The sequence below is a fragment of the Phycodurus eques genome, chromosome 6 (assembly GCF_024500275.1).
Source record: "Phycodurus eques isolate BA_2022a chromosome 6, UOR_Pequ_1.1, whole genome shotgun sequence".
Lineage (NCBI taxonomy): Eukaryota > Metazoa > Chordata > Actinopteri > Syngnathiformes > Syngnathidae > Phycodurus > Phycodurus eques.
Window position 1 is genome coordinate 7849685 of NC_084530.1, and position 25730 is coordinate 7875414.

General features: G+C 43.2%; 1 protein-coding gene across 8 annotated transcripts in view; it reads right to left on the reverse strand.

The window, feature by feature from the left end:
- Positions 1-25730, reverse strand: part of LOC133404577 (nucleosome-remodeling factor subunit BPTF-like) — a 78875-nt gene that overhangs the window by 34051 nt on the left and 19094 nt on the right. For all 8 annotated transcript variants that reach the window (XR_009768845.1, XR_009768843.1, XR_009768844.1 and 5 more), the window contains exons 8-28: positions 24721-24897; positions 24458-24639; positions 24139-24270; positions 23009-23138; positions 21163-21298; positions 19564-19866; positions 17542-19450; positions 16582-16706; positions 16120-16248; positions 15848-15998; positions 15709-15748; positions 15246-15462; positions 14764-14901; positions 8625-8752; positions 8261-8354; positions 7152-7330; positions 5851-6070; positions 5499-5779; positions 5118-5231; positions 2843-3004; positions 1999-2081 (exon numbers count right to left, since the gene is read on the reverse strand). Coding sequence is in view for 5 of the 8 variants with exons in the window: in XM_061680591.1 (XP_061536575.1) it covers positions 1999-2081; positions 2843-3004; positions 5118-5231; positions 5499-5779; positions 5851-6070; positions 7152-7330; positions 8261-8354; positions 8625-8752; positions 14764-14901; positions 15246-15462; positions 15709-15748; positions 15848-15998; positions 16120-16248; positions 16582-16706; positions 17542-19450; positions 19564-19866; positions 21163-21298; positions 23009-23138; positions 24139-24270; positions 24458-24639; positions 24721-24897 (5030 nt within the window). In the remaining 3 variants the exon portion in view is untranslated. The remainder of the gene's footprint in view (positions 1-1998; positions 2082-2842; positions 3005-5117; positions 5232-5498; positions 5780-5850; positions 6071-7151; positions 7331-8260; positions 8355-8624; positions 8753-14763; positions 14902-15245; positions 15463-15708; positions 15749-15847; positions 15999-16119; positions 16249-16581; positions 16707-17541; positions 19451-19563; positions 19867-21162; positions 21299-23008; positions 23139-24138; positions 24271-24457; positions 24640-24720; positions 24898-25730) is intronic.

Below are 25730 nucleotides of genomic sequence, written 5' to 3' on the forward strand. Positions count from 1 at the left end.
TAGTGGATCAGCTCTTGTCGCCGATGTTACGTGTGCTTCGCGGTTTCGCTGGAACCGCAACCAGGGCCACGACCCGCACCACCTCAACGCGAACATACAAAAGACCAGTGCAACAAACACAACACTGGCTGATCTGATGAGCAAAAATGTTGCTTAAACGTAAGAGTAGCAATAGAGGATGTCCGCTCCAGAGGTGGGTCGAGTAGCCTAATATTGTCCTCAAGTAAGAGTACTGTTAATTGACAATAATGTGACTCAAGTCAAAGTAAAACGTAGTCCTCCAAAGAATTACTTGAGTAAGAAAAAGTACACTAAAATAATGAGTAGTGAGTAAATATGAGTATCTTCTGATTTATTTTAACCACAGCGTGAACATCAACAAAATTAAAACAACAAAATAAAATGTGAATGTGCAAATTTTGATATTACTGTGTGCCTGCATACGCATACCCCAAACTACATCTGCAATTTACTGCACGGTGTTTTCTCAAGTTATAAATGGAATGAAAAATCCACATTTGGGCAGACAGTCCCAGACAAATACTACCGTTGCCTTCATGGTAACGACGACCTTCCCAACATGGTGGCCACCTAGAATGGACGATCAGCCGGGCGGGCTTATCTCGTGTTAATACCTATGCCCGGGAAACCCAATAGAAGATGTTGTGTGAGGTCATGTGACTATCTTTTGTAGTTTGATTGGTGAACTAGACTTAAACGTCACTCGTTCTTAAATTGGATTGGAGCAAAGAGCGCCCAATGCGGAAGTCCATGTCATAGTCTCGCATACGAATAGCTGATAAATAAGCAATAATTGACAGCAAGCGACATTTAGATCACTGTAACGGAGTAGAAGTACTGTTACTTCTTTACAGCAGAAGCGACGGAAGTGTTTTTTTTTCTGGTCTCATCAACTCCTGTGACTTATCCAAAGCAGGTCTCGAGCGCAAAGGCGGAACCTCAGGCCAATGCGGTCGCATATTAGTCTGCCGCGGGGCAATATTCAGAAATTACATCTGTGTGTGGATGGTGGATGCGTGGAATGGATCTAGCTGCCGGCGTTCAAGGAGTACGAAACAGCCTATGATGACAGCGATGGCAGCCCCCCCCCCCCTCACCCCAAGGAAAAACTCATCGGATCTCAATGATTCACGTAAATGGCATACTTTGAGTTCAAAACTGCGTATTTTGCCAAAGGCGACTGATTTGCATATATGAAAGCTGTATTTCAGCCACCCTTCACCTATGCTCACATAGTCAATGCTACAGTACATTGCATTGACTCTATGAAAATAAACGAAGAAAGCAGGCTTAATAATTTGAAACAGTGTACGTGTGACTGTCAAAGTGACAAAGTTATTAAAATTATGTTTTGCAGAAAAAGCACAAGGAGGTGGTGCGACAGAATGGAAAATAAGCGGAGACAGACTGCCAAAGGAGCTGCCAGGTTGAAGTCACCCTAGTCTAGCTTTGGTGTTTCGGGTCTGTGTGAATGGGCACAGTGTTGACACAAACACGTGTGTGTCAGAGTCAGCTAACGGTCAGGGCATCATCTATCTACAAGGTAAACATAGAAGACAGGAAGGTGGAGAGAATATCTTAACCTTACTTTGCATTCCAGCTTTTATTTTTCAGTCCTCAATGATAATAGAATAAAACTAGACTGCGTTCTCAGACGTTTAAGAGAGCAGACAGTAATGCCATCGACTTGAAATATTTAAAAGAACTTGAGAGGCCATGTGAAGTCTCCTATTGCAACTCATTTATGAACTGATTCGTTGTTGTAATGTCGCTTGTTGGGATACATGGAGGCCAGGCAACTGTTCCTGCTTCCACACCCTAAAGTTCCCATGCTGTGAAGCACCTCTCGACACGCTATTGCTCTGATGGATGGACACACACGTGCATACACACAAGGCGGGACGTCCTGTACACTCAGACACACACGCACGCACACACAGACACACGCACACAGACACGCACACACACACAGCTAACCTCTGATTCTCTTCTCTCTCCTCAGGTGTCAGAGTCTTCTTCTGCTTCAGATATTCAATCAAAGCGTTCTGCTTCATCACAACCTAAGAAGAAGACAAGCTATTGAATCAATTTGGAAGGACGTGGCTATCCGGCGGCACTTTGACTTACGAGTTTAATTTGTTAATTTGACAAAGCTCGTAACTCAATTTCCTCATATATCAAATTCATCTCCCCATTGAAATTAACTGAAAAGCCATTAATCCTTTCCAGAGCCCCACCCCAAATTTTTCTGTTACGTTTTTAATAAGGAAAAATAGCACTATACTGCATTAAAACAATAACAAAAACAAAGGAATGTGCATGAAAAGAAATAAACAGGTTTTATCAAGCATAATTACTGTACGTACTGTAGTATTTGTGTTGGATGTGTGCCTTTAGTGGGCGTGGTCTAGTGAATGACGTCAAGAGCTCAAGCAGGTTATTTCAGTCCTATAGTGCTCCCTGGGACTATTCTCATTTTCTATTTGTATGTTAGACTCTTTACCCACATGTGAGGGCACCTCAATATCTCCATCCATAATAGCTTATTTAGGACCTGGCTCATAACTCCAATTTCCGCTCACAACACAAAGCAAAAATAAGTGACTGATCAAAACTTAAGTTGAAAACCTCGTAAATTGGGGCACTCGTAAATCAAGGTATCACTGCACAAAAAAAAGATATATACAGTATAAAGCATTCCAAATATATATCCTCAGTAAGTGTGGAAAAACACCAGTCTGGATATGACGCAGCAAGTTTGAGTCCTGTGCAACCATTTATAAATGACACCCCTGGTTGTGATGCCTTCCTGAGGCCACACCTGTTTTTGAATGATGTCCTTCTGGCTGACAGAGTTGAGGGCTTGCTCCTTCTTGGCTTCTGCAGCTTGTTTCTTCTTCTGCTGTTGCTGCTCTCGGAGCTGCTGGATCCTCTGCAGCTGCTCCTGTACGGAAGCAGCCTGGATGGTCACAACGTTTCCGATCTGCAGGGACAGCATTGTGTGATGACGATATGAACTTCTACTCCAAACTAAATGCTTGAATCACTAGTAAACAAGTAATCGATGGCATAAATAGATATATAGATAATTATGGTCAGGCTCAATTCAATACAACAAAAGTTTAAATTATCACTATGTCAGTAAAAACACAATCAACTACAAAGTTGCTGATGACCACAATACATCGTCAAGCCATTCAGATTTTCTTTTGGAATTCAATACCTAATTGGGACTTTTGTAAATTACAGTTTCATCAACCATTCAACTCTTTGCAAAATTGTCATACGTTTATCACAACTGAACACCTTTTAATTTGTAACTAATTCGGACAGAGCAGCGATTCCAAACCACTTTCACGGCACATTGGTAGAAATGTAACCCATCTACTATATGCCAATTAAATTATCTTTCACTAGATGGCAGAAAGTACAATTAACCTGTTTATATAGTGGACCCCTGATTAATCGCGCTTCGGCACCCACATATTTATTTATTCGCAGATTTGTTTTTTTCCCTTTTCCCAATTTTTTCTTTTTTTTTGAGGTGGCAACCTACTCCAAATGTACTTATTAGTTTATTGGTGCTTTATCCCTGCTATTTAAATAATATATATTTATATATATATATATACACACACACACACACACACACACACACACACACACACACACCCACACACAGCGGCTGAAATATTTAACACGACACCATTTTTCTCAAATACGTTTCGCAAGGTGCTATTGACATGAAAGTTTGTTGGATATATTGTGGAAGTTATCATTTATTTGCTTAGCTTGCATTAGTATTATGGACAATTTTTAGAAAGAAAGATGTCTCGCCTTCAAGAAGATGACTCAGCAGGAATCATCTGAGAGAAGGACGTGGCAGGTGTTGGTGCCATGTTTTCACCTTGAAACCCTCCCCTTAGTGTGTTGTGTCTTGTAAACTTAGAAACCTCCCTATTTTCAAATAAATGCAGGAGCGACGGGAGAGATTGTTTAGTGCGTGTTGAGAGGCTGTAATCTGAACAATCTCCCATGCGCCCTCCTCATGAGAAAAAGAAACCAGCGTCTTCATTCCTTTTGTGTCTATTTTTTATAATGTTGGGCAAGATAAATCCAACAAAGTTTCACCAGATGTTGGGAAGAACCCAAGTAATCCATACATACAGAAGTAGAAGAATAAGATCAGAAATTAAGTTGTGTGTAATAATGTGAAATGACACAGGGAAAAAGTATTGAACACATGAAGAAAGGGAGGTGCAAAAATGTATGGAAAGCCAAGATGGAAATGAATATCAGCTGGTTCAGTCCGAATTGATGGCCTACAAAAAGGTCTCATTGCCAAGGTGTGAGTCGTTGCACATCTCATGATGGGTAAGAGCAAAGAGGTGTCTCAAGACCCTCGCAAAGTAATTGTTGTAAAACATAATGATGGCATTGGTTACAGGCGCATATCTAAGCTTCTGCACATTCCAGTGAGCACGATTGGGGTCATAATACGTAAGTGGAAAGCCAATCATACCACCATAAATTTGCCTCGATCAGGTGTTCCTTGCAAGATTTCTGACAGAGGAGTGCAACGAATAATCAGAAGAGTTGTCCAAGAGCCAAGGACCACTTGTGGAGAGCTTCACGGCTGGCCTCACCATAGTCATAAACTTTGCCGTTCATCCTAGCAGAGACTCTACTATTATATACATACACACACACACACACACACACACACATATTTTTAATCGGCATCAATTATGCACAGATTTTCGCTTTTCTCGGTCCGGCCCCACTAACTGTGGGGGTCCACTCTACACTTTTTACCATTGCAACAGAATAAATCAGGGCTTGCTATGAGTATATCAGCTTTGTGTTCAACTGAACAGGCCGAGTAAATTAATCTGTGAGTAAATTGAGATGAGATCATCATTATTTCAGTATATATACTCGGAAAATTATTTCCAGTACGTGCCTTTGCTCAATAAGGGTTTTGAAACATAGTATTAGCATGATGGCCACAATTTGAGGTAATACTGTAGCTTCTTGGCTTATTTCCTCAAATTCTACACACAAAAATGTCTGATTTAGCAGGTTGATTGCACTACCTGTCCTCCCTGAGCTGAGGTGACGCCAGTCTGCTGTATCTGAACAGGAAGCTGCAGTTTGAAGTGCTGTGGTAAAGACGTGCCACCCTGCTGAGCCTGCAGCTGGGCCAACACCTAAAGCATCGACACAGAAGAAACACAAATGTAATAATAAAGCAGAGAATAACATAATTGGATAGAAATTGGTGACAGAAGGCATGAGTCTGACCACACACAACCTTAAAAGAATTTAGTTACATTTTTCCATCGACATTTATTAAGTATATTTATGTTATTGTCTGTCTGTCTCGGTTGAGCAAACACATACTATAAAAATCACAAGGTTTTTCATTGTAATGGGGGAACTTTGCAATAGCAGTCAAAAACTCTTTGCAATTGTACCTGGACCTGCTGCTGCAGTCCAGACATGATGATTTGAGGAGGTTGCTGCAGCTGCAGCTGTGTAGTTCCTCCCTGTGTCGTCACCTGCAGCGAGGTGGGAGATTGAATGGGCATGTGGGCCTGCGTCTGTGGGGGTAACTGGCCTTGTGGGGTGGATGCAGATGGTGTGCTGGTGGTAGCTAGGGTTGCTGCCCCTGGTTGAACTGGGGCAGCTGCCTGTTGAGCAGGCTGGGCTGGCGTTTTTGTGGAATCGGAGTTGGGCTGGCTGGAGGGTGTAGTGGCTGTACAAAGAATTGAGTCACAGAGAGCGTGAGAAACCAAAATGACCATTCAAGTGTGTTTTCAGTCATACCTGTGCTTGGCGCGGGTGTAGCCACTGCGGCAGGGGGTGTGAATAAGAAGCGTTGCATCTGGCCGTTGGGTAGAGTTGCCTGCATGAGCTGCTGACCGGGACCCGGTATGACAGTGACTCCGTGAGGTATAACCTGAAGCTGGCCGGTGGTCTGACCTTGACCTTGAATCATCACTGTGAGAGCCTGCTGGGAGCCAACACCTGAGCCAGCCTGCTGCTTCTGTAAAGCGGCAGAGCAGAGCAAAGGTAACATGTGCAAAGATGAAATCACGCTTTAATCACATTTACCTGATTATTCACGTTAATTCCCATATTGCTTTTCACTTTTTATAGGCTTAGTCAATGTGAAAAGTCAATCACATTCGAAATACGTTCGAGCTTTTTAAAGCACCTTACAGCTACGTAAATCTTTATCATTAAAAGAGACTGCATTATGCTCTATGAAACGGAAAGGTAGTAGAAGTAATTAAAAGACAAACACTTCCGGGTACAAAATGTAAATCTTGCTAGTTTAAAAAGTCAAGCCCTATTCCTGGCAAAAAAAATCATTCAAGCACCAATAAAAACTAACTAGCAAGGTGACAAAACACCCCACAAAAACACCCCACAAAAAAACTAAGTAGCAACGTGACAAATCCCCCCCCCCCCTAAAAAAAAAAAAAAAACGGTCCACCAAAATAGTGAGTCTGGTTGGAATGGCCACTTCAACCTGAATAGAAGACACAGAGAATTGTGAAAATCGAATGATGGGTTCCAGAAGTTTTTTGTGTCGGAAAATATGGCCTTTTTGGGCAATGTTTTTCTGTGACATTGGCGCTAGAAAATCCAGTCAAAAAATAAAAAATAAATCTCCTTCAAATTAGAGTAAAACAATGGAACTATAATATTTCTCAAAATATCTCCTCAAACCTTTCATTTCGTCTGCTGCTCAGGGGACTCCTTTTCTGATTGACTGACAATTTTCAGTTAAAATATCCAATAAGCTTGTACGGGCCGGAATTCTGCGAGGTTCTCCAAGTCAGCATGCCAGAATGACCATGATGTTACAAACGGCATCACTTGCCCTAAAAGCCCGGCTTAAATCGCTCAAATGGAACATTATTCGAGAGAAGTCATGTACCTTAGTAATCAATAGTTTATTTTCTTGTAAATGTATATGTTATGGAGATTCCATGTTTTTGAGAGAATTACACAAAGATGTCAGGTTGCTACTGTAAGTTAACGGTAACAGTGAGTAATAGAATTCAGATTGATGATCATGAATTACTCTAGTATCATGTCATAAAGCAATTCTCACTAACCTGGCTTAGCTGAGCAATTTGTGCAATGGTGAGTTTGACCTGGCCGGATGTCGTTCCTGCTGTAGCGGGGGTGGATGGGGCCTGGCCAGTAACCGTAGCAACAGGGCTGGCTCCAGAAACTGAGTTGGACACTGTCTGGCCTTGTAAAATCTGACTCACAACTTGTTGGCCAGCCTGACCTAAAAGGAAACAGGCGGTACATTTAATTTCTGCATTGCAAATAGGGCTCCACAATATCTCGCTTGAACATCGTCATCGCAATGTAGATGTATGCAATAGTGAAATCGCAGAGTCCTGTGATATGGGTGAATTTGTAGGCAGTGAATCAAATGCAATAATAATAAGTGACCAACAGAGGGACCTGGTTGTACATGCTAATAAGATTAGCACTGATGTTAGAGTAAATTTTAACCCTTAGCAGCCCAGAGTGTTAGATAACTTCTTATACGATAACTATTAATGAGGACACAGGAAACAATTAGTGCAATTACTCTCTCTCTCTTCAGAATGTGACGAACGAAGGCATGTTGCAACAGATTACCGTTGGAGAGCCACAACATTATTGAAGGGACAAACTTCAGGTGTACACAAGAACATGTTTAAACTAACTTAACGTAACTAGCTTAAACTAATGCAGTCAAATATAGAAAACTAATGCATATGTTAGAACACAGGTGTAAAATAACAGATTATTTAAAAACAAATCACTAGTGTTAGCAATGTGCTGATGACTAGACAGTAAAAATGGGCAAGAAAATAAATTATTTTAACTTAATGTCTGGTAGATATTACAGTGCATTTAAATACAGGTAGATGTCATACAAATGACTCAGTATACTGTTGTGCTCTACTGAGCATAGTTTCTTTTCTACTCAAGCTATTAAGTATACAAACAATACAGAGAGGGAAAAAGAGAAATGTGTGCTTGTTTTCACATGTCAAGAGTATGTTATCCTGTATTTTTTTAACACCGCAATATATATTGCAGGGTAGAAAAAAATCGCAATGTCATTTTTTTCTAATATTGTGTAGCCCTCATTGCAGATAAAACAATGTTAAGATATGTACAGGTATTTTAAAACGAAGACAAGCTCCAAACAGCAAATGACCTTGCTGGACCACAAGTGGTGTTCTGAGTATTGTCTTTCCCATAGGTCCGCCCTGCTGGATTGGGGTTCGAATCGTTGTCATCCCAGGCCGGATCTGCCCACCGGGGAGAAATAATTCGTTGACAAACAAAACAATCATTTGAAAACAGACAGTTTCTCACGAAATGTCAGAACTGGGGAGGGGGGGGGAAATCACCAATATAATACCGATAACAGGTTCATACAGTGTTGTTGCACCTTACAGTATACTATACACAAAAAATAAGGTATATTATCACAAACTACAAGAAAAACCTTATAAATGTTATTGTTAGTGACTACATTCGATTAAATATCAATACTGAAAGTGTGAAGTGCGGTGTACCGGCTGTTGGGTGCCTGCGATATTGGGCCTTATGTTCACAGGGGTAGTGCGAGGCAATTTGATAAAGGTCTGAGCACCACCCGTTGTACTGGAAGGGATGATACCCAACACCTTCTGCTGCACAGCACCTGATATAGTGGGCATAAAAAAAAGACAGGATACGAAAGGTCAGAGGGTATGGAAATCAAAAGAGAGCAGAAAAGCACAGGAACCCTACAACAATACACTAAAAATACAAAACACATGTGTTTCTAAAGGTAAAGAACAATAAAGAGGATGCAAGAATTTTGTGATGCAGTGGCATTCAATTCAGCCTCAACAATTAATTATATATATACACACATATATATATACATATATACATACATACATACACTGTTTTCTGTGTCCCATACAAATGTCAATTACAGGTGAGGAAGAACTACAGGTATTAGCAATAGCATTTACTAGCTCGGGGATCCATAGCCAATTACATTACTTTGCAACAATAAAACACTTCATGTCTACATACCCTCAAGAAGTTATACTAGATGTTTGAGTCACACAATTGCCGATAGTTGCCAGTAAACCAGGCTTTGGTTGCAGTGCATAGCGAAGCATTCTCTCTCATTCGCCACTTCCCCCACCATATGCCCTTATGCTTGTAAACGGAATCAAACCAGGAACCTTTCAGTCCTCCACTGCACTACTTGGGAAAGGCCACCCCCCATTTTCTGCTCCTCAGAACACATCCTATGACTAAGAAATGTTAAGTCTAAATAGTCTCAATACTATACAATACTGTGAAGCAGCGGCTGCATGCTACAAGTGAGCAGTTGTTCAGAGGAGCATTGACATGGCTCAATACATTATTTGTGGGCTTCTCTCTTTGCAAGATGGCCAACTTTTGATCACAGCAATGTTAAATATTAGTGGAGCAGGTAAACAAAATCTTCAAAGACTCGCTGAAAGCTTACTTGGGTTTCCCCCAACATGTCTGAGCCCCCTCATAAATTATTCACAACTTTTAAACTTTCGTTCGACAAAGGAAGCGTTTCATATTTTCCGTGCGAGCACATGTGCAGCTGATGGCTCAAATATAAATCATACGAGTATCATTCCTTTTTATCCCCTCTGATCCTGCTGTTTTTTTTTAACCACAACCAGGCAGGTAAGCCTTTACATCAAGAGTGTCCCTGTTCAAACAGGGACTTGAATCCCAGTTGTAAGACACGGGGAGTCTCTTCTCTGCTCACAAACATCAAACCCAAATTTCTATGGACTGGCTGTTTAAGGAGCTCGATGAGTTGGAACTCCGAGGAGTGGAGACGTGGATTTGGAGTGGACTTTTATTCTAAAAGATGAAGGAGGAAAACAAGAAGACTGAAATCCCGCAACAGAGGGTTACCTGTCTGGGAAGTAGACCTCAGGGTAAACTTGTTTTCCTGCCTAACTTCCTTGAGACCTTCCAAAACAAACAGTGCGCCCTGCAGTCACGCTGGATAAATAGACATGTCCATTAAATGGTCACACTCACCTGAAATTGAGGTTTCTCCTTTATGGTTACCAGTACTTCAAAAAAATGAGTAAAATGACCTTCATTTTCTTGTAGGAAAATTCAAACATTTTATCTATACGTTTCTACTATAATCATGAAGATGCATCTGTCATATACTGCCCTGCAGTTCTATTATTGGAGCCGGGAAGGCGCTTTGTGTCATCTCTCTCCCCCTTCCCCTGCCTCTTTTCAGCACCTGTCTTCAATCAGCCTCACAACCACCGGTGTGTGTTTCTAAGCCTGCCTGTTCCCGGAAATCCTCACCTATGTATTGCAGCCTCTCCTAGCGGTACAACAGCCCACCTTATGTCAAGTAAGCTATATTGTTCCTTGCTTCCCTTGTTAACTCTTGTGTCTTCACGTTCCATGTGCTCCCCTGTGTTCCTGACCCACCTAGCGGCTGTGTATCTACTGCGGTACATCCGGTCACTTTATTTCCTCATGCCCCCTCCGATCAAAAGACCAGGCTCACCGCGACCCAAGCGCGTCGTGGTGAGCCAAACCTCCATTTCCTCGAGCTCTACCTCTTGTATGACCGTTCCTGCTTGCATTATAGTTTCTGCTCAGAACACCCCCATTACTGCCCTTATAGATTCCGGTGCCGATGACAACTTCATTCATGAAGCAATAACTCACCAGCTCCAAATCCCTCTCCAACCATTTCCATCCCTGAAGAACGTCACAGCCCTGGTTGGCCAAATCATCTCCACCCCCATTACCCACCAAACAGTGCCATTCACATTGCTCATTTCGGGTAATCACCGTGAGAACATCTCACTTTTTGTTATCCCTTCCCATTAGTCCTCGGAATTCCCTGGCTCAAAAAACACAACCCCACCATCGACTGGACAAACTTACCCATCATCGGATGGAGCCCTCACTGCCACTCACACTGCCTGCTGTCAGCTATACCACCCTCTTCCATGCCCGTTGACCTCTCCCGAGTCCCTGAAGAATACCATGATCTCTCTCCGGTGTTCAGCAAAGACCTGGCCATTTCTCTGCCCCCCACCGACTGAACAATTAATCTGCTGCCGGGGGCCCCTCTTCCTTCCAGCCCTCTCTCTTTCCCGACCTGAGAAAAATGGAGGATTATATCCATGACTCTCTGGCTTCCAGACTCATACGACCTTCCTCTTCTCCGGGCCGGCTTCTTTTTTGTTGAAAAGAAAGACACCACTCTTCGTAAATAAATCTCCGCTTCCCCTCATCGACCCCTCGTTTGAACCCCTTTGCGACGCCCGGATATTCACCAAGGTGGATCTACGGCACGCCTACCACCTCATCCGTACCCGAGAGGGGGATGAATGGCAAACCGCTTTCAACACCCCTCTCGGACACTTCGAATACCAGGTCACGCCGTTTGGATTGACTAATGTCTTCCAGACCTTCATTAACGACGTCCTCCGTGATATGCTGAACCGGTTTGTTTTTGTCTATTTGGATGACACTCTCATTTTCTCCTGCTCCCTTGAAGAACATCACCGTCATGTACGCCAAGACCTCCAACGCCTGTGTGAAAACCGCCACCCCGCCCTCCAGTTCGTGGTCGAGGTTGACGCCTCGGACATGGGCGCAGGCAGGGGCTGTCCTCTCGCAGCGGGACCCCACAACCCAGAAACCCTCACCCCTGTGCCTTTTTTTCCTGTCGTCTTTCCCCTGCCGAGAGGAACTACGACGTAGGCAACCGAGAGCTACTGGCCATTGTATGGGCCTTGGAAGAGTGGAGACACTGGTTGGAGGGGACTGAACTACCATTCATCATTTCATCAGACCACAAGAATCTCTCTTACCTCCGTTCCGCCAAATGTATTAAACCTCGACAAGCTCGGTGGGCTCTCTTCTTGAGCAGGTTTAATTTCAGTATCTCTTTCCGTCCTGGCTCCAAAAACAGCAAACCAGATCCCCTGTCTCGACTTTACTCACCCCCCCCCCCCCCCCCCCCCCCCAGACGAACCGGAACCCATCCTTACTTCCTCGTGCTTTGTTGGAGCAGCCACTTGGCAGATCGAACAGGTGGTTCAAGAGGCCCAAAATACTCACCCGGATCCCAAGCCCGGGCCTCCAAACCGCCTGTTCGTACCCGATTCCGCATGCCCTGACGTTCTTCAGTGGGCTCATAACTCCAAACTCACCAGTCATCCTGGCATCACCCACACCATTCAGTTCATCCAGCAACATTTCTGGTGGCCCAGCCTTGTTCAAGACACCCGGGAGTTCATCCAAGCCTGCTCCGTCTGTGCCCGAGGGAAGTCTTCACACCTGCCCCCAGCTGGGCTGCTGCGTCCATTGCCTATTCCTAGCCACCCTTGGTCCCATATCGCTCTGGATTTTACCGGTCTACCTCCTTCTGAAGGTAACTATCATTCTCACTATTGTCGATCGCTTTTCCAAATCCGTCCATTACGTACCCCTCCCAAAGTACCATCCGCCTTTGATACTGCTAACCTCCTTGTCCAGCATGTCTTTAGACTCCACGGTATTCCCATCGATATTGTCTCTGACAGAGGTCCTCAGTTCTCATCCCTGGTACGGATGGAATTCTGAAAAGCTGTGGGCGCAGCAGCCAGCTTGTCGTCAGGATATCATCCGCAGACCAACGGCCAAACGGAGTGGGCAAACCAAACCCTTGAATCTGCCCTCCGTTGTGTTGCCGCATGCAACCCCTCCTCCTGGAGCTCATTCCTCCCATGGATTGAGTACACCCACAACTCCCTCACCAGTTCTGCTACCGGTATGTCCCCATTCGTGGCTTGCTGTGGTTACCAAGCCCCATTATTCAAAGAACAGGAGCAGGCAGTGGCAGTCTCCGCCATCAAGGATCATCTCCGGAGAATCCAGGCAGTGTGGACAGACGTCCGAGCGGCGTTGACCCGATCCGCTGCACGCAAAAAACAGCTCGCGGACAGTCATCGCTCCCCGACGCCCTAATACAAGGTGGGCCAATCTGTCTGGCTTTCTTCTCACGACCTCCCGCTTCAGACAGAGTGCCGGAAACTCACTCCGCATTTCATTGGTCCCTTCCCCATTACCAAGATTGTCAATCCCACTTCCATCCAATTGAAGCTTCCACAGTCTCTGAAAATTCATCCCACATTTCACGTCTCTTTGCTGAAGCCTGTCTCCACCTGCGCCCTAAGCTTTGAGCCTTGTGGAAACATGTATTTGCATGTTTTACTCTCATAATATTTTTAGTGTATCAAATACATTTTGCACAAAACCCAATTAGTTGCTCTTTTTTTTTTTAATAAGTGTACATCCAACAAGCAGTAGAAGACCATGTTACAATAGAAAAGACATTACCAAAAGTTGAAACAAGCTTAAAAAGGCTCTAAGCAGATATCAGTGTTTTGTTATTAAATAAATTAAATATGTTTGAAGTGGTGAGGCGGCACGGTGGCCGACTGGTTAGAGCGTCAGCCTCACAGTTCTGAGGACCTGGGTTCAATCCCCGGCCCCGACTGTGTGGAGTTTGCATGTTCTCCCCGTGCCTGCGTGGGTTTTCTCCGGGCACTCCGGTTTCCTCCCACATCCCAAAAAACATGCATAAATTGGAGACTCTAAATTGCCCGTAGGTGTGCATGTGAGTGCGAATGGTTGTCTGTTTGTATGTGCCCTGCGATTGGCTGGCAACCAGTTTAGGGTGTACCCCGCCTCCTGCCCGATGACAGCTGGGATAGCCTCCAGCACGCCCGCGACCCTACTGAGGATAAGCGGCTCAGAAAATGGATGGATGGATGGATGAAGTGGTGAAAACATATGCTAAGACTTATAACAATACAGTACTGAATTGTTGATATATAGCTTAAGCATCTTTTTCACCATTTGAATTTTCCTGATTGTGCGGGCGTGGCTAAAACACAGCCCCCCCCCCCAGCCATACTTTCTAGCGCGAGTTCCCTCCCCCACTATATCAGTACAAAGTGACGTCATTTCGTTTGGCGTAAAAAGCTCAGTTGAGAGTTAGCTGTGTTTAGCTTCCATAACAAGGCCCAGTTACCACTCCAGCGTGCAGTTAGCAAGCTAACGATAGCTACACCCCAAAAATCCATGTTTCCTGGATGCCTCAATTTACAGAACCACCCAGTGACATTTTTGAAGCTCACAAAAAAATTAGGAACTACGGTAAATAGCGACACACGCAGATGGTAGTATTCAAGTTTTGAAACCTGATTTTATATACTTAGCGATTTTTTTTTTCCATTGAAATTTGGTAGGCTTGTGAACATTACTTTCCTCTGTGGTGTTTCAAATTTACATGCCATTTTTTGGGCCTGCTTACTCCCTCTTTAAGAAAAGCTAAATTCCAGTTAAAATTGAAAGGCCCAGACTAAACAAGTTTACCAATATAGCTAACTTCCATTATATTACTATGCTGCTAAGGCCCATCCAGACATGATGATGACCCGTGCTAAAGTAAGCTGGTGACTCAAAGGGCGGGCGGACACTAAGACAACACCACAATGGTGTTGGCGTGCACAACACAGTGAATGAGTGGCTACATTAGAAACCTTTGAATTGTGCCACCACTTACACTATATAAACATAACTTTTTACACCTTTGTCTGCCTCTTAGGTGTGAGTTAATGAAAGCCGGTGTACCTCCTTGTGAAGTTCCCATGTTGACTGTGATGAGCTTGCTGTTGGCTGGAAGAGGCAGCTTGGTGGTCACTACCTTCCCACCCACCGTGGTTCCTGTAATGTGAAATGTGTGTCCACCAGTCGTGGTCACCGTGGTCTCTGTGTAAGTAGACAAAAAATTTAGCAAACATAATATTGTAATGACTACGCTCATGACTGCGATAGACTTGTAAAAAGCTACAATAATCACATTATAAACATCCATGATCAAGATGACATAAAGCACTGAAAATATTATTCATTAGCCATTAACTTGCTAATAACTCGTACATTGTTGCAAATGTACTTGCATTTAGTAGCCCTCCGTCCATGATTTTAATAAACTATATATATTATGTGCAGGTTTATGGCCATATGTTTTATTTTATTTCTCAATCTAACAAGCAAAATATTTGATCACTTTCTATCAAATTCAAACGTTTTCAAGACTTTCAATGCAGAACCTGGGGAGTTTTGACTCTGTTTGATCCACGTGGCAAACGACTGCTGAAAGTTCTTGGTCTGCTGATATTTGACAGGTGTGCCCATCTTTGAGGACAGCAACACCTTGGCGGTCGGAGTACCCTGGCCTGACAGTGAAGCCACCATGACCTTAGGCGTCACGGCGGGTGTTCCTGTTGGAGTGACAGTGACCGAGCCTGGTTTCTGCTCCTGACGTTTCTGAAAACATAAAAATGTATATATGAGCTGAAGACAAAATCAGGGTGATAGGCAGATTTTAATCAATCTGAAACTCCTAATGTTGGAATACACTAGAAATGCATTCTCTAGTTCTTTATGGTCACGTATTTGAAGCAAAAAGTTAACAACAACATATTGGTTCCAATAATAAAGTCAGCTCAAGTTATCCAACTAAGCTCCTGGGTTTGTTTAGTGGGACAATAACGACAATATCAAACCTCTCACCTTGGCTTGTTCAGCTGCCTGAGCTTTCTCTTTCTCAACCCTAGGTAAGAGAAATAAAATTTTAAACAACCATTCGTGATTTTCTAATGAGTTTAACAGCATTTATTTCACCAGTGACACAATGTAATCTTATTCTGACCTTTCAGAGAAAGCTCTGATCTCCCAGAGGTCAAGCTCCTCTTCAGCAACCCACGTCTCGATCACCACGGGGCCCGTCTGCTTGGGAGGTTCGGGTTTCTTGGGACGTAAGGCACTGGAACGCAGCCCTTTCCTCTGTGGGGTGTGGGTTTCTGTAATGGTGAACACAAGTTGTTTAGGGTTTAACTGATGATTAATTATGTGACGAAATCATGTATGTTTAAATATCGAACTACTCAATAAAGACTGTCTTGAATAAAAGAGTATATTTACCTTTGGGTGTCTCAGGATTTCCCAGTGGGCAGATAATTTTGCGGATGCAGTACTCCGAGCGTATGCCGTATGGTCCCACATCACGCCGTTTGATGATCTCTGTGGTGGTGATTTCTGTGTCTGACGTCTCTGTGGTAATGAGTGGGGATAGGGCTGGGTTTGTATGACGGTGAGGAGAGCCCGAAAAATGGAGGTAATGTTCTCCAACATAACACCTGTGTCAGCCACAGGAGACGGATGTTTGTATTTCATTCTGTGTGTTTCTTTGTTTCAACATAGGAATGAAAGACATATCAAGAGTGTAAGCACACACACAAACATCCTTATTTCTGGTATCTGGAAATAGTAAAAATCTAGATGAAAATCTCAAAATATCATACAGTACCATCATCACTTAATTTTTGAGTGCTCCCAGAAAAAAACCTTATTTGGGGTTGGGGTGGGGGTGGAGGGTAGCTCTACCTGTTCGTGTCGTACCGACAGCCGCGGATGGCTTTACAGCCATGTCGTCCCATCTCAAACAGGCCCAGAGCAGTCTAAGCATCAGACTCACACCAGCCAAAGTGGTCACAGTCTGCAGGCGATACCTGCATACAAAATACAATTGTGCTTGTTTTTGAAAAGGGAGCAAACTCGTAGGACGAGAAGCTGGTTGTGTGGTTGTCGAAGGAGATCTATCTGGTATTCTTGTCTGTCTGGTGTCACATATTCCATTAGTGTGGCATAACAGCAGGATTGCCAGTGACTCACTCTGTGTTTCGGAATGCAAACAGCAGCACAATTCTGGAATTGGAGGAGGCAGCGCAAAAGCAGGATGATGTTTGGGTGATGCTTTTATACGCAACTATTTCCATTATGTAAATGGACCAACAAATATCCACTTAGTACAGTAATTAATTTCATAAGCCCGTTTAGAACTCAGGAAACGGATATTATCTTTGACCATGCAGGCTGTTGGCAGTTGGAACACACACCCGTATTAAATTATAAAGCTAATCCAGTTTATAAATATTTAAACACTTGTCACCATTCGCATTATATTTATTATTTTCTAAAATCATAGTGTGTGTATAATTTATTTCCCACGTGTAAGCTTAGCAAGCAAAGAATACAGACTCAGCATTGTATTGGTGCGTGCAGAGAAGGGGAGTGAGAGGTGAAGTAAGTCAAAATATGCAGAAGTGACTCAAAAGGACCTCACTAAAATAGATGGAAGTTGTATGTTTAGCATTTTGTTATAGGTATCGTATTCTTTTAAGAAGTGCAATTGAAGTAAATTAAGAAATATGACATCCTGGTGACTATCATTCATACATCGTATTTTTTCCTGCTAATACGATTTTTACAATTTTTTTTGTGCTTTGTGTAAAAGAGTAAAATGAAAAGTTCCTGAGTGGTTCAAAATGGAGAGACATAACTTACCTCCAGGTGATGCCAAATGTGGGCCTGGGGGAAGGATAAGGCCAAATATCCTGCGCCGGCTTGGCGTTATAGTTGAACACGGCCACCTCACGGAATCCTCCCCGCCTTGCTAGCACCTTCAAGTTGTCGTGCGGCAACACAAAAATGCTCTTGCGGCTGCTCTTGGTGACAAACTTGCGATAAGAAGGAAGTGCCGTGTCAGAGCGCACCTTCTTGGTGCGGGAGAATTTGCGGAGGCGTACTCGGCCCCTGGTTGTTGAGTCATCCTGGAATATTTCTACACGTGATACGGACATTGTACTACTGGTGTCAGTTGTTGATCTACTGATGGAGGATGAAAGGGTGGTCTCCTGTTGTTGTGCCATTATGTCACTCTGGCTGTCTTCTGACAGACAAGAGGAAGAGATTTTGGTCACGGTCGTTCTGGTCATGGTAGTGAGGGTGGACACTGCGCTCTCTGTTGTCGACACAACTGGCATTGCAGATTCTACAGATGCGTTCAATGGCAGTGTCCTCGTCTCTGTGGAAACCACTGCAGTGGTGGTTGTGGAGGTGGTTGTTACCTCGGTGATGAACGTCTTCAACGGTGGTGTCGTTTCTCGCTCACTATTCTCTGCAAATTCATCACTTAAACTGGACTCTTCTGCTGGAGGTATAGGCGAGGGCGCCAATCTGATGATCTTGCCTGCTGGCGTGGCTTTAGTGTCTGATGAGGTGTTGTGCTGCAGAGAGCTCGGGGTATGAGCTTCAAGAACATCTATGTTGTTTTCCAGCTTTGATATCTTCAGAGAAGGTTTGTAATCCTGATCCAATGTCATTATGTTACTCTTAAATGTTTCTGTAGGGGTCGGCTCCTTTTCTGCAGCACGTATACTTTTGTTCATGAGAGCCAAATCTCCATTTACCAAAGGTTTTTGTTGTGTGCTGTTCTTTTGTAAAATACCTTCGCCTTCTACTTGACGAATGCTGTTCACCTTGGTATTGTTAGTCAGCACGCCATTATTTGGACTTACCACAGAGTTACTCAACAGGACATCACCCCCTAAACCATCCTTACCATTTATCTGAGGAAAAGGAGAAATTGAAGCAGGAGAAGTGAGGCCCTCAGCATCTTGAATATTTTCCTGGTTTTCATCAGGCCCCGTGCCATTTATATCAGTGGCTAGATCCACTGAACTTAATGTCTGTGGACATTCCTGCGTTGATTTAGGAAGAGATGTAATCTCGTTGTTTATTTGGTCAACAACCTTTTGTGTCCTTACTAAGTCCGTCTTTCTACTCGAGTCCAGGTTAGGTACCTCAGAGCCTATACATTCGATAACCCCATCATTGATAGCATCTAAATGAGCACTGGCTGTGTGTTGCTCTGAAGAGCAATCTTTTGGCCCCATAGTCCTTTCTCCTAAATCTAACTCAAATTTCTGGGACAATGTGATGGTTTGGTTTTGTGGTGAGGAAGAATCTCTTTCTGTATCTGAACTGCAACTCTCTTTGGGTGTTGAATCAGGAACAGAAGAAAGGTGAGCATCTAAGTCTTCTGTAGTTCTAGAGACTACATCCTGACTGTCACCTTCAATTCCTTCGCCCACTTTGAGCTGTGTCTGACCCAGAGCCTTGGGCCTAAGTGGTGACCGTACCCGGACTGGGGTGTCCAGTGGTGGTGGTGGTGTTGAGGAGGAGGGTGAACGAGGTTGAGTGGTCTTGGGTTTGGATGGCTTCGTCTTCTCTTCAATCGTGTGCTGCTTCGCTCGCCGCTCCAGCAGGCTATCAAGTTTGGAGGACTTGACCTTCTTCTTGAATGCAATGCGGGTGAGGAAGCCCTTACTGACATCCACCACATCGTAGTAAAAAGGACGAAGGGGGTCATCTGTAAGCTCCTCCTTTCCAGACTCTTCCTTAATACTGGGCACTGGGGGAAAAAGACGTTGTTATCGAGGACCGACATTGAAATTACAGATTTTCTCTATGACAATAGATGACCAATAAAAAAGTCTTCAAATACTTGAATTTTTATGTTCTTACTTAGCTCATCTTCTAATTTCAGGTTCGGGGAATCCAACTCCATCTTGGCTGGTGAGTTGTCAACAGACAGTTCCTCAGATGTTTCCATTTCACACACAGCTTTTTTCTTTTCCTCTTCAATCTTTTTACAAGACTCCAAAACATCATCTAGCACCTGATTGTCTGGGGCAGGTTTGGAGGGTGTCGATGAGTCTTTATCTGCTATATAACTGTTCAAGCCAGAGACTCCCTGAGCTTCAGGCGCATGGACAGTGGGTCGTCGACCCAAGTCCAAAAGAGTGCAGTTCTGGCCAAGTTTAGCACCTTCGGAACAGAAAAAGACAAAATACATTCAAAGTAAAATGAAATTGTTGTCCACCGACATGACTATCACTGATTGCATCCCACATTTTAATACAATATGTATGCATATATTTATTTATGAACTCTCTTTGACATTTTCAAACAAGATGTTTGAGTAAGGTTTACTCTTGAAAGTGTACTATCCGAAAAGCAGAACATTTGCAAGAACCTAGAAATTTCAGTTACTGTATTAAGTGAGGTGGCACGGTGAATGACTGCTTAGCACATCTGCCTCACAGATCTGAGGATCCGAGTTTAAATCCTGTGTGGAGTTTGCATGTTCTCCCCGTGCCTGCATGGGTTTTCTCCGGGTATTCCGGATTCCTCCCACATCCCAAAAAACTGCATGGTAGGTTAACTGAATACTCTAAATTGCCCATTGGTGTGAATGTGAGTGTGAATTATTGTTTGTATATGTGTCCCCTGAAATTGGCTGGCGATCAGTTCAGGGTATACCCAGTTCCTGCCTCTTGCCCAGAGTCAGCTGGGATAGGCTCCAGCAAGCCCATAAACCTAGTGAGGATAAGCGGTATGGAAAATGGATGGGATAGATGGATGTATTTAGTGAGTTAACCTGGACTTAATGGCAGTGATTTGGGGGAAGAGGAGGGAGGAATTTTAGCAGGCCCTTTTGCAAAAAAAAAAAAAAACACTTTCCCACTGCATAGTACCAGCTCTATTCGCCTTTGGGACAGTTAGTTTTCCTTTTGAAATAAAACAGTGGTAAATTACAAATGGTGGAATGGGACATGTTAACAAACTTCAACAAAGGTGGGTCTCCTCTGTTTACTTCTTAGCAAGTGGCTGTGGACCAGAGTAAGGAGACATATATTATTCAAGAGGAGACCGAGTGCAGCAAAACAAACAAACAAAAACAGAGCGCTACAGGAAAGCAGAGATTGTGGAGTATAATACTGCAGTGTCCAGAGATACTGCACAGTAACTGGGTAAGGTAACGTTTGCATACATGTTTATTTTTTCCATTTCTGCTGTGCATCCTTACATGTTACAGTGTTACAGCACTGATGGATCAGCCTGACTTACGAGAACTACTACCTTGCATTATTTGCTTTTGCCAGTGGAAAATCACCAATTGTGAATATAGCCTTGGTGAGCTGAGTAGGTACTGTGTAGCGGAAAAGGGGTACATGTAAGAGTGCGACACCAAACAATCCTCAGTCCTAAAACCAAAATAATTTAACTCTACCAACCCTACCCCGAACCTCCACGAATATTTATTTATTTATTTTTCCAGACCTTCAAGATCTTGGCGGTAGTTGGCATTGGTGTTGCCAGGAAGTCTTGGGAGAAACCTCTGGACATAGGTTTTACTAATCCAACTCCAGCCGCCATAGCCAGTAACACGATACTCCTCGCCTTTCTGTTTCCACACCTTCATGGAGGACAGAAAGAGAAGGAAAGAGGAGGAGCATAAATTGTAGCGGAAGAGTCAACAGTGAGGTTATTTGGAAGAAAGAAACAAATGTGTGGCATGAAGGTGAAAAGAGCGGGAAGAAGGATGTTTGGTTGCTGACCACCAACTGCTGAAGGCACAACCCCTATCAGAGCTCAATCATCAGTGACGGTCACACATGGATCACAAGTATGTACATACAGTGGGTACGGAAAGTATTCATACCCCCTTAAATGTTTCACTCTTTGTTATATTGCAGCTATTTGGTAAAATCATTTAAGTTATTTTTTTTTCTCATTAATGGACACGCAGCTCCTCATAGTGACAGAAAAAAACTGTTTTTTTTTAATTTTTGCAGATTTATCAAAAAGGAAAAACTGAAATATCACACCGCCATAAGTATTCAGACCCTTTGATCAGTATTTAGTAGAAGCACCCTTTTGAGCTAATATAGCCATGAGTCTTTTTGGGAATGATGCAACAAGTTTTTCCACACCTGGATTTTGGGGATTCTCTGCCATTCGCAACCAGTCGTCCTGTCCCTGCAGCTGAAAAACACCCCCACAGCATGATGCTGCCACCACCATGCTTCACTGTTGGGACTGTATTGGACAGGTGAGGAGTGCCTGGTTTTCTCCACACATACCGCTTAGAATTAAGGCCGAAAAGTTCTATCTTGGGCTCATCAGACCAGAGAATCTTATTTCTCACCATCTTGGAGTCCTTCGGGTGTTTTTGAGCAAACTCCATGCGGGCTTTCATGTGTGTTGCACCGTGGAGAGGCTTCCGTCGGTCCACTCTGCCATAAAGCGCCGACTGGTAGAGGGCTGCAGTGATGGTTGACTTTCTAGAACTTTCTCCCAGCTCCCAACTGCACCGCTGGAGCTCAGCCACAGTGATCTTAGGGTTCTTCTTTACCTCTCTCACCAAGGCTCTTCTCCCCCGATTGCTCAGTTTGGCCGGACTGCCAGCTCTAGGGTTCTGGTCGCCCCAAACGTCTTCCATTTAAGGATTATGTAGGCCACTGTGCTCTTAGGAACCTTAAGTGCAGCAGAAATGTTTTTGTAACCTTGGGCAGATCTGTGCCTTGCCACAATTCTGTCTCTGAGCTCTTCAGGCAGGTCCTTTGACCTCATGATTCTCCTTTTCTCTGACATGCACTGTGAGCTGTAAGGTCTTACATAGACAGGTGTGTGGCTTTCCTAATCAAGTCCAATCAGTATAATCAAACACATCTGGACTCCAATGAAGGTGCAGAATCATCTCAAGGATGACCAGAAGAAATGGATAGCACCCGAGTTAAATATATGAGTGTCACAGCAAAGGGTCTGAATACTTATGGCTGTGTGATATTTCAGTTTTTCGTTTTTAATGAATCTGCAAAAATTTCAACAATTCTGTTTTTTTTCTGTCAATATGGGGTTCTGTGTGTACATTCATGAAGGAAAAAATTTACTTAAATTATTTTGGCAAATGGCTGCAATATAACAAACAGTGACAATTTTAAGGGGGTCTGAATACTTTCCGTACCCACTGTACACCATTTAAAAGAGAGTTCAGTTGAAAAAAGTAATTTTATTAATAAGCATGGGAGTCAATTCCAGTAGATTATCTCAAAATATTAGCTCCACATCAGCAAATACAACACAATTGTACAAATCTATGAAGGTTTCAGAAAATGTGACCAACCTGGTGTTTAATTGGAAAAGTGTATTTGACCCAGGTGGCCTGTTGCATCGTCTCCTCATCCTCCAGCTTCTTCTCCCTTTTCTTGACTTTCTCTTTCTCCTCACGCTCCATGGAAGTCATGCGGTTTAACCTGACAAATAATAAATTGTAAATGTAATTAATTGTTTCATAGCAATATAAACATGCTTTGTATGATAAAAAGTATATTGGTTGACAAACTCAGTTTTAATGCCGACTTGTATCTGCTTGAAACCTTTCTAATGCAGTGAAAACCTTGAGACAATTTACCGAAATGCAAAATATATATTCTGGACACACCTTAACAATGTAATGACATCCACTAAATAGGCTGTTTGTTTTGTTACTCCCTTAATCACTGTATGTGAAAAATAGTGTCTATGAACTGAGATAATTGTCACGACACATTTCTTTCTGATGGGAGAGGTAGGCATCTATTTGAGGGCGGCTTCTATTTTTCTTAAGTGGATGAGAGGCAAGTATTTTTGGTTTAAATTACTCTATAAATAACGACAATACACAAAATATTTTAGTTTATTTTGTAGTTTTTATTTTAAACTACCCGAGAAGAGCAGAATATTAGAAACACCTCTCAGTAGCTATGGTATGGCCTATCTCTCTTCTCTAATCATGGAATGCTCAGATGCTCATTTGCTGGTTCCAACTCTGAAATGTTGGCATTGTGTTGAAGCAGTGGTCACTGAGAGGCATAAGTGGGGAGTACTAGTAGTGGACCTGCAGTCTAAATATTATTCTTTGCGGCTAGGGTGGGCCTTTTGATCTGGTCAGGATCACCACTGCCTTCTGAAATGGCCCGACTGACTACACACTCCCTTTGTCCATTAACTGAATGCTTGGTTCAATATATCAGTGTTTGTAGCTACAGGAAGACATCAGTGTTTTCATTTCAAACTAAAATTGTGAAAGTGCTACAGTTTATATGAAAGGACACCATTATGTACATTTATTTTTGGTCCATTCATTACTTTCCCCTTAACATTTTGACCAAATCTGCTAATTGTGCCAACGACAGTAATTTTTTCAATTAGAATACTTATATTTTGCGCTACACATGCAAAAATAACAAACTGTTGATAGCCTGGTATGTGTACCTGGTGTGGCCAAGTGAGTCCTTCCAGACTGGCATGGTTGCCACAGGCTTGATGGCACACTCCATGATGGCCAGAGCAAGGGCAAACTCTCTGGCCTTACTGCACATCTGTACTGCTTTTATCCAGTTAGTCCTGAAAAACAAACCGTTTCTAAACACCTCTTTACTTTTGGACCAACAGTGTGTTTTTGTTTGTACAACAAAGTCAGTAATCACTGAAAGACGGCAACTGCACCAAGAGAACAAGCTCAAGATAGGCAACACAGGTAGGGTATAAGGTTCTACATGATCGCTACGTGATGCTCCGCTTGGATCCATACCTGTGTGAAGCCCAGTTATGGTGCATGAATGGAGATGGAACATTGTTCTCCAGCTGGATGATGGTGAGCCTTATTGTAGAGATGGTGATGAGCTTGGAACCGTGGATAGACCCATTCCACTTGAATTCCCCTGCTGGAGTCATGGAGAACTTGTGGGAGAGATGTCGCCTTTTGTCGTGATCCTGGTGAACGTGTGTTGAAATCATAAGAGAAGCTATGGGAAGGTCGACGGTTGTGTTCTGTGAGTACAGAGTGTGACTTGCCTCTCTGTGCTGGTGCTTGTTGAGGGCCAGGGTGTTTGTGCTGTACTGGTTATGATACACACGATATTTCCCCTCCTGACCGAGCTTAAAGTACTGGCAAAGCGTCCCTTTCATCACCACCTCCTTGCTGCGTGTGCTTACACGGGTGACATCACCTTGGGCATTTACTACTAGAATCTATAGACAGTGAAAGAAATGTTTTGAGATTGATAAGTGTTTTATATCATAAAGTGCTTGACACAGCATGCTCAAAATCATGTACAATTGCTTCAGGCTTGCATTGTATTAATAATTAATACATTTCGAGTTTACATTGCTGTTGTAGTCTTTTTGTTGCGTTGCCTTTAAAATGTTTGTGCAGATCTAGCTGTATGATAAAATAAATGTGTTTCTTATTTGATGGAATGCAACTTTGATTGTTGGTCGAGTTTATACGCATTTTGCTTACATTCCTCTTCCATCCATCCATTTTCTGAGCCGCTTCTCCTCACTAGGGTCACGGGCGTGCTGGAGCCTATACCAGCTATAATCAGACAGGAGGCGGGGTACACCCTGAACTGGTTGCCAGCCAACCGCAGGGCACATACAATCAAACAACCATTCGCACTCACAGTCACACCTACGGACAATTTAGAGTCTCCAATAAATGCATTATTCTTGGGATGTGGGAGAAAACCAGAGTGCTTGGAGAAAACCCACGCAGACACGGGGAGAACATGCAAACTCCACACAGGCGGGGCCGGGGAATGAACCCCGATCCTCAGAACTGTGAGGCTGACGCTCTAACCAGTTGTCCACCGTGCCGCCTTATTCCTCTTATCTGTCCGTTTTATTTTCGTCAGTGTGTTTTTCCAACAGAATGGCACTTTTCATTTAAATGCCACCTCATCCTTTTTAAGATAATTGGACCCATTGGTCATTTTGTGCTATTGCGGTTGAAAGACTTGAAATGTGTTTAAATTTAGTTTATGTTTTTCGAATTGAACTGAATTTTGGCCTATTTTGCATCA